General features: G+C 31.6%; 1 protein-coding gene across 1 annotated transcript in view; it reads right to left on the bottom strand.

Annotated features, from left to right (window-relative positions):
* Nucleotides 1-748: 748 nt before the first annotated feature.
* LOC129227393 (LIM domain kinase 1-like) overlaps nucleotides 749-18,597 on the bottom strand; it is a 32,979-nt gene continuing 15,130 nt past the window's right edge. Inside the window, exons 9-14 of the mRNA XM_054861943.1 lie at nucleotides 15,373-15,520; nucleotides 10,117-10,395; nucleotides 8,387-8,452; nucleotides 7,672-7,899; nucleotides 4,134-4,288; nucleotides 749-998 (exon numbers count right to left, since the gene is read on the bottom strand). Of these exons, the coding sequence (XP_054717918.1) occupies nucleotides 749-998; nucleotides 4,134-4,288; nucleotides 7,672-7,899; nucleotides 8,387-8,452; nucleotides 10,117-10,395; nucleotides 15,373-15,520 (1,126 nt within the window). The remainder of the gene's footprint in view (nucleotides 999-4,133; nucleotides 4,289-7,671; nucleotides 7,900-8,386; nucleotides 8,453-10,116; nucleotides 10,396-15,372; nucleotides 15,521-18,597) is intronic.

Raw genomic sequence — 18,597 nt, 5'->3', positions numbered from 1 at the left:
AATAAATGCTCTCCAGTGTACTGCTGCAACGATTCACAAGCAAAAACTAACTCAAAACTGACTTTTTATCATGTGACCGCTATTCATACACATTGAAAAAGAACTCTCAAATATTCCACAAGATTCCCGAAAATCATAGACCGTTATCTTATTTCTTTCATTCACAAATTTTATCATTCAGAAATGAGGGGACCGTATACTTCAGCCAAATGTACGGGGCTGTATATTCATTACAATAAACTATTTACATGTTACGTTACCACAATAATTTTGGATAAAAGATAAATTAATAAACGCCAAATTTAGCTAGATTAAGACAAATTAATCACAAAAATAATTACTATTCACAGAACTTGTAACAATATTTATTTTGTAGTTTGGTTGTAATATTTTCCTTAGCATTAAAACTATAACGTATCACGTGTGTCCAAGCTATTTCTTGTCACCCTGTAAAAATGCACTGAAAAGGAAAGATAACAATACAATATTAAAATATCACACTGCTTTTAAGTGATTAACTCAAATAAATATCTCACTATATTCTCAACACTTGAGCTGAAACACAATTATAAACTGGTCATAATATTAGTCAGACTTAACTTTAAAAATAAAACAGCATGCATAATTATTATTTTTTTTTAAAGTTTTACGTTTTATCAATTATTTAACAAATTATGTTTTGAAGAAAATAATTCAATATAGCATTTCTGTAGAAATTGCTAGAATTTATCTTATACTTACCCTATCTCTACATATGATAGGTTATAGTGCCACAAGTTTCAAAAGTGTCATCATCTTCATGTTTGCTGATAGTATGAAGGGTTGGACAGGTAGTACTATGGACCAGAGCTTCAGGTGTAGAATCGGAAGAAGTGGAAGGAGGACTCCTATTTCGATAGTTGTGAATTTCATTCACCATTTCTGCAGGAAGAGCTGCACCTACTGCATAATGAATCACCATCCCTTGGAACCATGGCTGAAGTTGCTCAAATGGAGGTCTACAAAATAATATTAGTTTTAGAAAAAGGAAAAAATAACTACAAAAACCTATTTTCAGCCTGCTTTCCCATAAAAATAGAAGAAAAAAGCATGAAAGAACGCTTAAAGCATCTTATAAATATTGTTAAAAACAAAATTTTAATAAAGTCAAAAATAAATCAAATATTAGACAGTTACAGCATCCTAAATTTTCCAAATTTTTGTGCTGGCTTATCAAACATGATCTCCTAAATGCAATTATTATTATTTTTTTTTTTGCACAAAACGTTATTTAATTAATTACAGTGAAACCTTGATAACTCGACACCCCAAGGGGACATGAAAACATGCTGACTTAAGTGGATGTCAACTCACTGAGGTTCACAATTTCAGTTCCTAAAGAGTTCCTGCATCCCTCACTTACTAATGCTTAACATTCACATTACGAAAATTAGTTCCAGAAAATGGACTTTCGTTTACTTTTCTCTTTTGAAAAGTACATAGCAAAATCACCAATATCATTTGCATAACTCGTGAGGAATAAATCAATAATTTTTGAAAAGAAATGAAAAAAATTGGACTAGAATAGCAATTTGATATCAACTTATAGGGGTTCCTGCAAATCTGTCAAGTTAGAGAGGTTTTTGCATATTGAAATTAGGATCGGGCAAACCATAAGAAAAATAAATGTTGAGTTACCAAGGTAGTCGAGTTATCTGCGTGTCGGGTTACTGAAGTTTCACTGTATTAAGTATTTTAATCGCCCCAAAAGTGCTGCGAACATAAATTATTCCTGATTGGGCTGACGCCATCAGTGCTCAAGTATACCAAACCTCTTTCCTTAGCAATATATTTCCCATGTGGCTTTAATGATTATAATCCATTGAACCAGTGGTTCTCAACCTTTTTACTACAAAACACCACTTGGTACTCTTCCGAATCCTAAGTGAATCCACACATGATAGAAATAATGTTTTTTAGTGACAAATACAGGATTTTGTTTCAGCAGAGGCTGAGAGATCATAAAAATATTATTATCGCCTTAATGTCTCCAAGTTTCATTGAAGTGAATCAAGGTATCTTTCATCTTTTAACATGGTCACCATACTGGACTAGAAAAGGCAAAATATTGCAATGTACAAAAAATGGGAAAAAGATCGATTTTTGGTTAATTTCAAGAAAATGTATGGTTTATTCATGCATTAAAAACTGTAAAGGAATGTAGTTAATCGTAAAGATATGTGAAAAGAGAGTTAAAAAGAAGCATTTGTATGGTTTTAGAACAATAATTTTGCCAATTTGTGCCTTTTTTTCAAACCTCCTAACTCGTTTTCCAGTAGCAAAACCTTAATATGTTTCAAAAATATTATTAGAAATGAATTTCTCCAGGTGCAAATACATTGCTTAAATGTGCAAGTCAAAGTTAAATTTTTTTTCTGACACACCCTAATGCCTAGAGTGTTTATTTTATGGAATAAGTAGTCAAAATTGTGACCCAAAAGGATATTGAAAAACACCCAAAAAGCTAAATGCTCCTTAGAGTGGAGCAAATGTGCTAAGTTGGCATTTGAGGATCAAGCGAACCCTTTTCTAAAAACAGATGCATTTTCTGGATAAAATCACGTTATTTAATTCTGAAGTCAGGAGTGGCCATCGAGGAAGAGGGGGCTTATGGTGCAGACTACAGTTTGAATTTTTTCAAGGTGTTTTAACTGTTATTTTTCTCCGCTTTTGGTGGGGGGGGGGGGGGGGGGGAGGCAACCGCATTGAGGTAATGCCTTTTTTATAATAAACAGTACCCTTTTCGAAGACCAGCACTCTACCCTTTTTCCCTGAAGCATGAACACTACTAATAGCAGAATACTTATGATGAAGTTAGAAAACATGATGGGGTTTTGGACTTGTACCCAGAATTTTTTTTTTTCAAATTAAGTCCCAAAAACACAATTCCAGGCCATATTTGATGACGTTAAAGAAAGCAGCAGGATACAAAGTCCCTCTTCTGCGGATATTTGTAAGAATTGGAGTATAAAACCAAAGTATTAGATAATCTTTAAGGACGTTGGGGATCAGGGTCTTTGGTTTGGGGGGGGGGGGGCAGCAACCCTTCTGCTGGATTAGCCACAGTTTTTTTTTCTTTCACAACAATGAAATTTAAGATGAAATGAAATAAATCCAAAAGTTTTCTTTAATAAAATTAATTACAACTATAAAAATGATTTAGATTAATTTTGTCTAGCTGTTCACGGACCATATGAAAATTGTTTGCGGACCACTGGTGGTCCGAGGACCACAGGTTGAAAAACATTGCTCTAGACAATGGTATATTTTTTAACTTTTGCCCACAGTATCTATAAAATTCTGGACACATTTTAAGGGAACTTGCTTTTTCCAGACAGTTTGAAATCAGCCAAAAAAGGTTCAGTCGAAGCAGATAAACTTAATAATAATAATAATAATAATAATAATAAGAGAAACAAATTTTCTTCAAATTTTCAAGGTGGTTCACAGGTCCTCTTATTTAGTTCTTGTATAATACCTGTAGGATTGTTCATAATTTTTTTATCTCTTCTTCTGATGTTTAAACTCAAACAAAAGTTCTTAAAATTATAAAACCGCATCATGATTAGAAACAGTGAAAACTGTTGAAATAAGCTTTACTTTTGGAAGTGGGTGACCCAAAGTTGTAACATGTTTTTCTCACTTCAAAGTAACCTGGACATTGCACTTAAAAATAACAATTTAGAAAATGCACGGTTTGGGTTATTCACTTTTAACACCATATAAAGACAATAGTTAACTTTCCAGGAGTAACCTTTTTTTTCACTAAAAAGTAAAAGGCTTAAAATCAAAAGGTATATTTTTGTCATGAATGTGTTAGAATAACGCTATTGTTTCAAATGAGTGAGTTAATTATACAACACCGATATACAGGAGTGTAAAAAAATTAATTTCTGTCAAAGCTAATGCGGCTTTTATTCTGGTGCGGCATATTTGGAAAAAAAAAATTCTTAAAAGTTTGGAGTACATGACGGCGCGACTTATCTCTTTGATAGTAAGTCATTTTAAAATAGATTTTGCAAATTAAAATGGTTAAAGACAATAATAGCAACAACAAGTATTGGATAAAAAAATTACAGAGGGGAAAAACATACCGCTTTTCAGGATCTAGATCACAGCATAAAAAGGCAATGTTGTAAAATGTTTCTGGACAAGTAGCACAAAACTTTTCCTTAAAAACTACAGTGTTTAATCCAAAATCATGACTTCTAGGAAGGTAGTCAGGATCAGCTAAGACCCTCCCAATAATCTATGGGGAATAAAGCTTATGTAGTGGCATGATTATACACATGTATAAGTTAAAAGAAATAAATAAAATGTAGAGCATCATTCATAAAATTTAAGACAGATTCCTTTCCAATTAAATAAATAATTTCACAAACACTTACAAATACAGTAGGATCCCGACTTACGGGAGGGATGCGTTGCAAGACTCCTCGCATAAGTCGAAATTTCGCGTTGTGGAAAAATGTTATGTATATGATTTATTTATTGACATACGGAATCATTTTAGACATTTAAACACCTTTTAAACTGTTTTTGATGATTTTTTAACTGTATATTACTGTTTCTTACATAAAGAGCTGAACTTTTACTATATTTTCAAAAAATTTGCATTATTCAACATAAAATACTGTTACAATGCACAAAATCAATGATTAATGGGAAAGAGAGACATAAAAATAAAACAAGAGAGCACGCACAGTATATAGTAATAATAAAGCACCGCACTGTAAAGATACTATAAAGTAGGTACAATAAGTTACATTTGTAACTTTAAAATTGAAGATGATGATTTATCCTACGCAGATTGTTATTCTAATATATTTTTTGAACACAGTAGCTTTGCATTTACTTTTATAACATTTACATCTATGGTAACAACCCTCTGCAACCCCCTGGACTTATACGGATTGCCTTCTCTTGACTTAATAATACGTATGAAAGATTCTCCCGCACCTAATTGTCGTGCTACCTTGGACCCAATTTCTAGTTGTTCAAGCATATAAAAAATCTTTACCATTTCTTAAATTCTCGCAAACTTTCGCTTTTTGTTTCCATTTTCAAGTTTTAGATGAAACAGCGTGCCTAAGTACCACAACATTTCATCACCTTTCATATTTAGAATAAATAAATGAAGAATGTCAGTGATGCTGAAAGGATGAAAGTACATTCACAAATAATGTTTAGTAGTCAATAACAAAGCCAAAACTTAGCATCATGATTCCTTTCCAAATATTTTCGTGTTGAGAGCGAGAAATTCGCTTTAGCTCTAAAATTAGTTGCACCTGAAAAACTCCCGTTATAGCCATTTCGCGTAAGTCAGATCGTGTTGTAGCGGGAGTCCACTGTACACTTTACATTACACTTTACTTACATTACACTTTTACAAAATCGGACTATTCAATTATTGAGAGTGAAAAAAGACAAAACTTATGCTGATGTTTCTAAATTTTACACAGGATAATTAAGAACAGGGGGTGCACCCCCAAATATCATGGAGTCCCCCAAGAATGAGAACTTCTCCCAGAACAAAAAATACCCCTAAAAATTCAATGCAAGCATTCCACTAATGGTGTTCCTAGAATATCAATTACAAATTCGACAATACAAGACAAACTTGCTCATTACTGGCTGGGTGCTCAGAACTAGTCATTTACCCTATGTGTTGTACTTTAAAAGTAGTAAAGATAAACAACAATTTGAATTCTTTGTCTCTGTGTCAAATGCTAATGAATAGGCATTAACTTTTCACCTTGTTATGCATAAAGTTTAATTGATACCATGAATATCTCATTACAATTATTTCTAATTTATTCTTGCTTAAAAAGGACATGCATGATATTTACACATTTGACAAACTGCATTGAATTCAGGGTTCATAATTCTTTTTTTAATCAAAAAAAGTTGGATTTTAAAAATTTAAATCAGATTTTTTATTTATTTTTTTCAATCTTCAAAAGTTTCTAGATATTAATTACTTTACATTTATAAACATAATATATTTTATACAATAGATGAATCCATTATCTTAATTTTAAAATTCAAATAAGTTCTCTAACTATAAATGATTTTTTAAAAATTTATAAATGGGTAATAATGCTTCGATAAGATGTGATTTTGTTTAATGCTTTGCTTAAAGATAAGGTTTGCATCATCATGTACGTTTTTAGTGTAAAATAATATGTTGAACAATTATTTTTCTTAACTATATTTGTCAAGGTGTATAAGAAAAATTGCAAATTTTTATATTGTTCTGAACTGTGATTTCGAAGTAAAAGCAATATTGCCAGAGTGAAAATCTGTTACACACACAGAAAGAGGGATCCATGTAGTTTTGCCTGTTGAAGTAAACTGTAGTTAAATTTAGAGCAATACATTCTAAAAATGGAAAATTAGTTTGTAAAAATAAAATCAACTGATTTTAATTAATGATTTTGTTAAAAAAAATCACTTGATTCAAATCAATTGATTTAAATCAATGATTTTTTAATCACTAGATTTAAATCATGATTTAAATCAAGCTAATTTAAATCAATAAACTCTGAGTAAATCAGAAACTATTTTAGTGCAATTTTTACAAAACCTTGATTTTTTTTGGGGGGGGGGGGGTAACACCTCTATCAGCCAAATTGTAAGCAAACTGGGACATTCATTCAATCAACTTTCAAGTAGGTTTTCAAATTTATTTTCTACTAGTGGTATCCGAACGGGTTCGCCCGTAATAGAAAAATCAAAAGGTCTTTTGGTTCACCTGTATATTTACAAATAATGTATGGTAAATTTTCTCGCCAATTGGCTTGTGCCAATCTTACGTTATGATAATCGTTATGATAATTTCGTATCTCTCCAATTGGTTTGTGCCCATGTTACGGTTCCACGTTATGATAATTTCGTAATTTACTGGTCCATCTTATGATTTTTTTTTTCTTAAAATTTGAATAGAAAAAGAACCCCATCGAATTTTTGAAAAATCGCTTTGAGGTGCACACCCCCATGCTACATACTAACTTTGTGCCAAATTTCATGAAAATCGGCCTAGGCGCTATGTGCGTCACAGACATCCAGACATCCTCCGGACAGAGAGACTTTCAGCTTTATTATTAGTAAAGTTTCATACAATATAATTTTAATTTCCCTTCTAAAGAAAAACTAAAATAATAAAGTTTAATTCTACAAAGTAATAAATAGTTACTGATTAAATAGCTTCCCCAAACTTTTTCAATTCCCAAATTTTGCTTTTCTGCATATCATGATGAAAAAAAAGAATCTCAATGTCCTACAACAAACCAGCCTTCTCTCAACAGTCAATCTACTTACTCAAAATCAAACATAAGTGTTAAGAAATAAAAATACAATAAATAACGGGAAATAGTTTGCAAAAAATATCTTACAAATAAAACATATTTGAATAAACAAACTCGACAAGGTCAATAGCAAAGTTTCTATGGTATACAATTTAGAATTCACTGAATGGAACATTTTACATCAACTAATGTTTTGGTCGAGTAATATTTGAATTTGGATAATGAATGCTCTACTTTTCCAAAATTCACGCAACTTCCCAATTTTCACTTGCTGTAAAGAGTAGCATTTTTAAAATATATTTTTAAAATAACTAATAACACTTACTTCACAAAGCACAATGCCAAAAGAAAATATATCAACTTTTTCATCGTATTTTTTCCCTTTCATCATTTCTGGAGCCATCCAATATGGATTTCCAACAACAGTGTATCTTTTTTTCCGCTCAAATTTCTTCGGGGTGGTGCGCTTTCCATACCTCCTACTGGAATGATGAACACCATGATCCGAAATTATCCGTGCCAGTCCAAAATCAGCAACAACAGCAGTCTTGTCCTAAAAATTAATGATCCAGAGCTATGTATATGCATTCATCCCTCATGCCTTTTTAAAAAAAAATCTACAACCCTCACTACCTCTTTTCTTTCATTCCCAACTTTTTGAGTTTTATACAAAAATTTTCAACTTGGATCTTTTAAGTAATATGCTTTTACATTAGACAAAAACATTACAAGTAAGGAACATTGAAATACTTGTTTTTATCAAAAATAAAAAACTTTTTTTTTAATGATAATTAAAAAAAAACTTACTTCATAAAGCAAAATGCAAAAAAAAAAAAAAAAAACTGTCATTTATGAAACTTTTAAGTGAAGTTCCTAACAGTGTCAGCTAATTGGTGAACAGCAGGAATTTAAGAAAAATGTGCAGAAATTGCTCAATTCCGCATTCTAGTGCAAATCTTGATAGTAGTTTTCAAACTGATATTACAGAAACAAAAATATTAAAACTATGATGCATAGTATTTTATAAATATTATACCTACCTCTTTAATCAGACAATTATTTGAGTTCAAATCTCTGTGTATAATATTCATGGAATGTAGATACGCCTAAAATATATGCAATAGAATTTTTTTTAAATGCAGAACTCACAATGAAATAATTAAAGTAATTTGAAACAAAATAAGGGGAAAAAAATATTTACACTAAATAAAGAACTACTGAACAGTTTTAGACACATTAATTTATATGATTTTTCCCCTCAAGGTTTAATTCTTAAAAGTTAATTAACTGACCATACAGTAAAACATAATCAGAATTAATTTAGTATAGCTTTGCAGTAGAGTTGCTAAAAATTTTAGCAAAAGATTAATCAACAAAGAAATAAAATGTCTGTACTAATGCAAAAGTTACCTCAAACAATATGTATAACATTTTTACTTTATGACTACTTCATACAACTTTTGTACCTATATATACTGGATCACATAACTGAGTGAAATATTTTCTTTCATAATTAGGTACTTACCCTAAGAATAGTAAAATTTTAGACATAATTTAAATAAAGCAATACAGCAATGTAGTTAAATAGAGTAATAAATGTATCTTGATAAAGGAGAACAGAGTTTTATGCAGCAGGAGCAAAAAATAACACTAAAATTCTCAATGCTTAACTCAAAGCTATTTAAGTAAAATTGATTTCGAAAAAGTTTTTGCAGCTTTAATTAAAACTTTCAATCAATGTCTGTTAACAGGCTAAATACAAACCGATCTCCGAATGTCATATTGGGATGAACTGCCAACATTCTGGAAGATTTTAAGTTTCTATTTGTTCTATATGGTGATTCTTTGAAATTGAGGGGGGGGGGAGACATAGATTAAATACGTATTCCTGTTTTAAAAGGGATATTTGCTTTAACACGTCTGAAAATTAAAATGGTGAGGGGACCTATGAGTTGAAGGTGAATGAATGACTACTAATGTTTAAGCTCTTACCCAATCATACCCTTGTACCTCAAAATACCCAATTTGATGTAGTCAAAACGAATGTAATGTTTCCATCATGAAAAGCCTACATGCTACTTAAAACAGTGAAAGTCATGAAACTAGGGGGATCCTCCTTTTTCAATGATAATGACATATAAAATAGATAATTTTAGGTAAACTAAAACCATTTTAAAAGATTTTATTCTCTCCTCTCCCCCTCCCCTTAAGTTTCCTTGAATTAGATATTTTTTTATATTTTGGGAAAACAATTTTACTCTTTTTGTATGCACAGTTTAAAGAGAAAAAGTTTAATTAATGTTATTTTGCTTCTTCAGGGTAACATTCTTGAAAATACCCTGCTTACGAACAATACCTTATAGCAAAGTACCCAGCTCTTGTAATGCAATATTACTACACATAAAAATTAACATAAAATATTCACTCCTACTACAGTTGAATGAGTGAATATTGAAGAGCGAGTCCTATTGATGTAGGACTTATGCCCTTTCTGGAATCATAAATTTAACTGTCTTACGCTTATATGAAATGTTGGCAAAAGAGACAAAATCTTCAAAATAGTTTTTTAAGTAATACAGCTGAAAAACTAAAAAAGTGCTTTGAAGTACAAATCTCCCCTATAAAAATATTACTAGCAAAACTGATGGCTTGATAAGTAAATTAAAAACTTTACATGTCAAAAATTGGCTACAAATACAGCATTGCAATTTTGTCACATAATTACAGAGCACAATATTTATTGCAGTTATTTTTTGCATTGATTACTTACCATTCCTGAGGCTATATCTCTAGCAAAACTAACTCTTTGTTCCCATGGTAGTGACAGTGAAAGATCATGAATAATTTCTCTTAGAGTACCACCACTGATGTACTCTGTGACTAAGTGCAATCTTTTGTCTTTGTACAAAACACCTATAAAGTGGAGAACATTCTCATGACATAGAGAACGAAGAACTGCAACTTCTTTCAAGAAATTCTTTTGAGCCTCTTCATCAACACGATGAAGCTCTTTCATGACCATTACTTCACCGGTTTCCCTGTGAGTAACCTAGTGAGAAAAATTCTAATGAACAAATTCAATAACACTACTTAGACAGTAGACATATACCGTATTTTCCTGAATATAATCCACAGATTATCTGTTAAAAAATCTAAAATTAATAGGGTGAGGATTATACTCACCCTACTTACTAATGAACAAATTCAATAACACTACTTAGACAGTAGACATATACCGTATTTTCCTGAATATAATCCACAGATTATCTGTTAAAAAATCTAAAATTAATAGGGTGAGGATTATACGCTACCACGGATTATCTGTGCTTTTTTCCCCCCTCAACACCAATGCATTGAACCCTGGGCCGGATTTGGAAGTGTGGAGGCCCCGGGGCAACGAAGGAGTTGAGGCCCCTAATCAGGGTTCGAAAAGATCATATTTTCGAAAATATCCGATACTTTGATATATATCCGAATATTTTGATATATATGTATATATACAATATTTTCGACCCATGAAAGTTAGGATATTTTGTAAAAATTTTATTGTGGGGGCCCCTTTATTGTGGAGGCCCCGGGGCAGTAGCCCTGCCTGCCCTCCCCTAAATCCGGCCCTGATTGAACCTCAATATTTACAGCAGGATTCGCCGAGACCGTTACACTGCCTGTATGTTGTTTATTTTACCTAGATTGAATGTTCTTACGCAATTCAGGCCATGTAAAATAAACATACAGTAAAGGCAGAAGCATTCATTTGCACAAGATTAGACCATTTGCTCCTTTCTTGACTCTTTGTCTTCAAGTAATTAGCATACTATAATGACATTTTGAGAACAAATCATTATTTTTTATATTAATTTTGAATATACCTTAAAAGTTATATCTTTTTTATGTTTTTAATTTAGTAGCTAAAAGTGTATATTACATCAAAAATTAATTTATTTGCATCGCATTATCCGCGGATTATACAAATAGTTTTTTTTTTTTTGTTCAAGCCGATTTTAGGATCTGCGGATTATACGCAGCCGCGGATAACATACAGCAGTGTTTTTCAACCTGTGGGTCGCGACCCCCCAGGGGGTCGCGAAGCCTTTGTAGGGGGGTCGCGAGAACTCAGTAAAAAATCAATAAATTTTAAAAAGGTAGATATATTAAGAAAAAAGTCGCGAGAACTCAGTAAAAAATCAATAAATTTTAAAAAGGTAGATATATTAAGAAAAAAGTTTACAAAATGATACTCGTTATGTTATTTATACACATTACACATTAACATACTACACATATCACACATTACCAAAAAATAAAATCTTCGAGTACTCGTTCATTTTAATGTGAAGGTTGCGCTTGATTTTGTTCAATCAATTTCTCCCATCGTGGATCCGTTTTTGCAACATTAAGTATTAAATCGTTTTCCAAATTTAAGCGATTCCTTAGTTTACTTTTTATTTGGGCCATTGATGAAAATGTCAACTCGCACAAGTACGAGGTAGCAAATGGAATCAAACACTTCAAAGCCTCGTTTGTTAATTCTGGGTATTCTGTTTTTCTTTTTAACCAAAAGGTATCCAAATTTTCAGACTTGAATTCCAATTGTAACATCCCATCGGCAGATAATTCTAGCAGATTCTCTTTGAGCTTAGTTGCTAAATTCGCCTCATTTATAGCTGCATTTAAAAACGGATTTAAGATCCATCTTTGCCCAGTGCTATCCGATATCTCTTGCACTGAGAAGTAATGACATAATTCTTTCTTCAAATTATCTAACACCATTTTCATACCAGATATATATGAATTGATGTTTATCTCGCTTCCGACTTCTTCAATGAAAGACTGTGTCGACGAAAATGAATCAAAGTTGTTTTGATTTATAGATGATGACCAGAATTCAATTTTTTTGATAAAGGCATGGAGTTTGTCTTTTGCTGTAATGACATTTTCATCCCGCCCTTGAAGACTTTTATTCAAGTTATTTAAATGCTCAAATAAGTCCGAAAGAAAAGCCAGTTTCAAAAGGAATTCCGGGTCAGAAATGAATTCAGAGTAATGTGACTTGGCTTGCTGTAAATATACTAATAGTTCAGCGCGAAGTTCCATAACTCTGGTCAGTACTTTGCCTTTCGATAACCACCTAACCTCTGTATGGTAAAGCAAATTTCGGTGGAGAGCCCCCATATCATCACAAATGAGTCGAAACAATCGAGTCTGCAACGCTTTTCCTTTAATAGAATTTACAATACTAATAATAATATGTAGAACTTGACTGTATTCTTGTGGCAAGGTTTTGGCTGCAAGAGCTTGGCGATGGAGAAAGCAGTGCATCCAACAAGCGTTTGGCATCTGTTCTTTCAGTCTAGCAATAAATCCACTCTTCGCACCAGTCATGGCTTTTGCTCCGTCACTACAAATAGCAATGCATTTTTGTGCCCAATCGATATTCATATCTTGCGTAGCTTCAATGAATATGTCATGCAAGCATTGACCTGTAGCATTTGTGGGAAGTGTCTTGCAAAATAGTATTTCTTCAATTAATTTTTCATTGGATTCAAAACGCACAAAAGCTACAAACTGCGCACAACCCGCAATATCCGTTGATTCATCAAATTGCAAGGACACAAAAGAACTTTTCTTTATTTTTTCTATGACTTGATCACGAACATCAGTCGCCATATTGCTTATCCGGCGTTGAATAGTATTGTCAGAGAGAGGTATACTTTTGAGCTTTTCGATCTCTTGCTTGCCAAACATAATCTCTGCTATATCTAAAGCCGCTGGTAAAATCAAATTTTCGGCGATAGTGTGAGGTTTTCCTGCTTTAGCCACACGAAAAGCTACTCGATAACTAGCAAGCAACGCTTTCTCATTTAGGTTGGACATTTGTCCTATAGCAGTTTTTTGATGTTCAAGAGCTTTTAATTTTCGCTCAAAAAATTCCACGGGTTTATTTTTTTCATTAGGATGTTTTGTGTTTAGGTGGCGTACCAACTTCGATGGCTTCATGCTTTCTCTTGACAAAATTTCAAAGCAAATTACGCACTGCGGTTTATTGTCAATCACAGTAAACCCAAATTTCAAATAATTCTCGTCATAAAGACGTTTTTTCTTTATTCCACTACTCCCGCTAGACGTTGATAGTTCTGATGATCTTTTCAGAAATTTATCCATTTTCAATGAAAACAAACAACACAAATAAATACGTAAAACAAGTGTTTGATATCTTACACACAGTCCGTATAACACCGTAGTTTCACTTCCGAATCGTTTTCACGTATCGCGGTCTTGCTTCCGATTTCACTTGCTTTGCGCTCATGCACTCAACTGCAACTGCCGTAGCCGACCGCCCCTTTTATAGGCCTGCGCATTCTAGCGAGAATCATCTCGAAGCGTAACGAAACGTCTCGAAACCTGTGGACCTTTCGCGCGGGGGACTACCAGTGCCATCTGTCGGTAGCACTCGGAACCTGTACTGTTTTACGTACTTAATTATATATTTATATTCGAATCCTAATAACGCAAACGCCTAAAACTTTTGTATGGATTAAATATTTTTAACATACATAAAATAAAAAAGGTCGGGGGGGGGGGGGGGGGTCGCGAAATATTTTTTGATACTAGGGGGGTCGTGTCATGAAAAAGGTTGAAAAACACTGACATACAGGAAAGTGCGGCATACAGTGAAATCCCATTACAACAAACTTCAAGGGACCGCAAATTTTTTTCATTGTAATAGAATTCTAGCAATGTAATAGTAATTATGTTTGGACTGGAAATTTATTTGGTTGAAATGGATATTTCGTTGTATGGGTATTTGTTGTAACGGGATTTTACTAATTTATAATGATACATTTAGGATTAAAAATGAACAAATCAATCCTCATGTGATGCTCTGAGCTAAAACATTTATTTAATGGGCATATGCTGCACTACAATACAGTATCAAGTAAGTTTAAAATATAATAATATTTAAAAATTATACTAGTTTTAAAATACACAGGTATTTTTGAGGTTTGAAATCAAAGTAATTTATGTTGTGCAAGAGATACAAAAAATGTGATCGACTTCAGAAAAATGATCAATAATAATTCAGTGTTTTATCTTGAACTCATAATATTTAATCTACCATTTTATTATTTGATAATATTTTGCTCAAGCTGTTTGAGGAATACACATTTTTGAAGAAAACAATTTTATACTAGAGTAGGGTTTGTACACAACTTTAGAAATGAAAATGAAGGAGTTTTGGAAGACTACTTTTACCATATCTCAATTGCTATTATTATTATTATTTTTTTTTTTTTTATTTTTTTTTGACACGATAAATTAATATATTAGTACATCTACTTAAGAAATATATTTTATAACATTTTAAATAATAGTTACTCAAACTGATTTTTACTACAAGGGGCGGGTTGAACAAATACATAAATAATTATAAACTTATGCATTACTATATATTACAGTCATACCTATTTTTAGTGAAGTCAAAGGGACTAAGAAAAAATTTCGTTATAGCAGTACTTGATTGAAGGGTAGAGAATTTTTCTCCAATCTCTTGTACCCATGGTAACTGCTCAACAACTGACCCACACAATTTTCTAACAGATTCAATGAGGAAATAATATATGAAACTGAATTTTACTCAGTTTTATTTTCATTCTTCATAAAATTGTAAATTATTTACTCACCATTACACAAAGTGTTTACACAAAGGATTAAAATCAGTTATAACTTTTCAGATATAACTGCATTTAGACTGATATAAAGTTTTTTTTTTCTTTGGTAATGAACATTACCCTTTTTAAGATATACGATAAGTCAAATTAACATTGGAACTTTTTAAAATGTTATTATTACAGCTTTTAGTTTCAATGTACATTTTGCAGAGGAAATCAATAACAATAACAATCAACAGCATATTTTCAATCACAATAATTTCTAAACCTTGATACTGAAAACCTTATTTACAAGAAATAAAAATTGCTATTTAAAGTTACTAAAAAAACTGAAACCTTAATAATAAAGTGCTCACTTGAAATACTTGACCAAAAAATCCTTTCCCTAGAAGTTTTCCTTGGACTAGATCAGAGGCACGAAATATCCTGTGATTTTTTGGTTCAACACGAAAAGATTTTGTTCGGCTTAAATCATAACTGTTCTTGTTATATGAAGCAGAATCACTGTAATTTATTACAAAAGGAAAATTAAGAAAGAAAATCATTACATTAAAATGATTCATTTATAAAAAGTATTAAAAAGTTCACAAATGTTTTTGCTTTCATTTCAGATCAAAATATTTTTAACGAGCAATTACAGTGATTTTTTAACAAAATTTACAGAAAGTAGATCATTATATCCAATTTAATAATACAGTCAACATTTCTGACTCTGATAATACATTAACTTTATTTCTAACATTCATTTCCACAATTTAATGATTATTTACATGTTGATGGTGAAACATTAATTAACTGTACTGAACTAAAGCCAAGTCACGATAAACAAATAGTTTTAGCACTTTTCTTGGTTATGTCAATGATTTTCTATGTTACCTCAAAAAATAACGTCAGAATATAATATACTGTAAGGAGTAAGATTAAAATTATTCTAGTATGTAATATCATGAAATGATGAGTGGCTACTTATAATCAAAATGGAAGCCATGAAATCTAAATGTGATCTAACAATATGACAATTTTAAAAATGTATAAACAATTTCAGTAATTAAAACTCTTGTAGTTTTGATTCTTGTAGTTTTGTAGCAGATATAACAGAATGTTAGGAATTTAAAATAGATTGCAAACGTTTTTTAAAGGTACTGAAAATAAAAATTCAGAAAAGTTTTAGAAAGCTTTCCAAAAGAAAAATTCTGAAGAGAGAGAAATTTTTGAATGAAATTGAGAATACTATTTCTAATTTGAGCAGAAGACAGAAAATTATGTACTATTAACTTATCACATTTTATGTCAAGAAATTTACTTCTAAAAAATATTTTAGTCTACAGATTGAATACTTCCATTGTAACTGGTAACTGACATAAAGAATCCCTACAAAATACCTATTGCATTAGTTTACTTTTGTCATGAAAGAAAATGTAATGAATTATATACAGCCGCTCCCATTTATTGGGAAGTTGAATGGATACAAAGAAAATATTGTTCTAGTAGTAATTTTTCTATAAAAAATAATGAATAGTACAGGATTTGTTCACAATAATTATTAAAAAATATTAAACTTTGTCAAATTATTTTAAAAATGGTCAAATCCTATGTTTTTAAACATGCTCTTTCAGAAAAAAACTTTTAAAATTTCGGAAACGATTTTGGGCTATCATTTTGGGGTGTTAGGGAAAGGATTAGTAGATTATGAAGTTCTTAAAGCACAAATCCTAAAAACATATTTTAAAGCTCGCTTCGGCAATGTTAAACAAGAGCAAGGGGAGAGGAATACCACCCGGAAATTGTTTGAGATTGATATCCGAAAATCGCTATTTTACGCCATGTTCGGCCCAATTTAGGGAAGAAGAGGCGGGAAAGTGGTTTTCCCCCTTAAAACTTTCAAAATTATTGTCCTAAGAGATTAATTTTTAATAAACTTAGATTCTCTTTAGTATCCTAATAGGAGACCTCAAATGTTGTCAGCAGGAACATGATCTTCTAGATCCGGCACTGAAAACAACAATGAGGAAAAATTAAGAGGGCAGGAAATAAGAAGAAAACCTCATCAGAATGTTCAGTGCTGAGCAAAACAGAAAAAAAGTCCAACCACTATGAGAGGAATATTTCTTGAAGAACAAAAATAACTGTGTAGAAAGAAGACTTTACAACCTGTCTGTATTTTTTTTCTTCGGGGGGGGGGGGGGGTAAGAGCTTTCAAGAGGGGCTTAGCCCCCCCCTCTTAACTCCGCCCATTATATACCAGAAACATGATTTAAATCATTTCTCATAACTTCTTTCTACCAAAAAAAAAAAATGTGAACAAAAGATTAATGTGTCATTTTGAAAAATCCACAGGTTGTGATGTAAATCTTCATCACAACCTAAATCAAATCAAGGCAGTTTCTTTTTATTAAAAGCAGCAATAGCCCAAAACATCTTACAAGGAATTCAAATATGTTAGATCCTTGTTCTGTTGCACGAATTTTAAGCAGAACATGGATTTTACTTCTATAATAGGCAATTAAATTTTGAAGATTTCCAAAAAAAGTATTTATATGATGCTTTTTGGTTCACTAACGAATGTATCTAATGAGATAGGTCCGTTATTGAGCGGATATTATTATTTAAATATTGTTTCTGAAAAATTTCCAAATTTAACAGCATTATATAGAAGCACAACAGGATTGCCAGAGGAAAAATTCAATAAAAAAGTAGCAAAACTAACCTTAAACTTTCAGAAAAGTTGCAAAAAATGATACTGATTGCTGTTTAAATGTAATGGAGTGTAATAGTCCATAAAAAAAAAGGCAACTGAAGTTTTTTAACAAAAAGATGATGAAAAAGAAATGAAGAACAATAACAAAAATAATGGATTTCAAAATCTAAATAAATAAAAGAGAATATATATTGGCAGATAGGTATTTGGGCCCTAGAGAAGGAACGTAGCGAGGTTTGCTAACTCCAAAAAAGAACCCAACTATTCGGATTTTAATTTCAGGGCCCGAAAATGGTTCTTTCTACCAGAAATAGTTATGCAATCAGTTCAAATTTTGTACCATTCGAAAGCCTGCGAAAATACCCATAGAGTTGCCTTACTTCCTTGGAATTTCAAAAAAAAAAAAAAGGCTGTAAAATCACCGGGAAAAAATTAAAAAGCACTTTTAAGCCTAATGGAGTTCTATTTTCAAAAAGAAAACTATCCTTTACGTGATCTCATTTTAAGTTATCGTTCAGAAGATTGCCGCTTTTTTTTTCTTGCCTCTGACTAAATAAACTTTTGTTTTTGTTTTTAGGTAAAAATTTCCCCTTTTGATTATTATTCGGCAAATTATCTTCTTTTTTATTTTAGGATTTTAGCTGTTGCGATTTATTCGGGAATTTTTGATTTGCCCTTTTCTTTCTTTGAGAATGATTATTTTTACAGGAAATATTGTAGTACATTTTTTTTTCTCTAATTGAAGCTCGATTGGTAAACATGCGTCACTTGACATAACTTTTATTTTCAAGGTAGACCGTGCAAAGCCGGGCAATGCAGCTAGTAACAAATAAAAAACAAATAGGGTGAAAAGATCGACGAGTATTTTCAAATGAAAATTTGC

This window comes from Uloborus diversus, chromosome 8 (assembly GCF_026930045.1).
Source record: "Uloborus diversus isolate 005 chromosome 8, Udiv.v.3.1, whole genome shotgun sequence".
Lineage (NCBI taxonomy): Eukaryota > Metazoa > Arthropoda > Arachnida > Araneae > Uloboridae > Uloborus > Uloborus diversus.
This window is presented reverse-complemented; position numbering and strand designations above follow the sequence as displayed.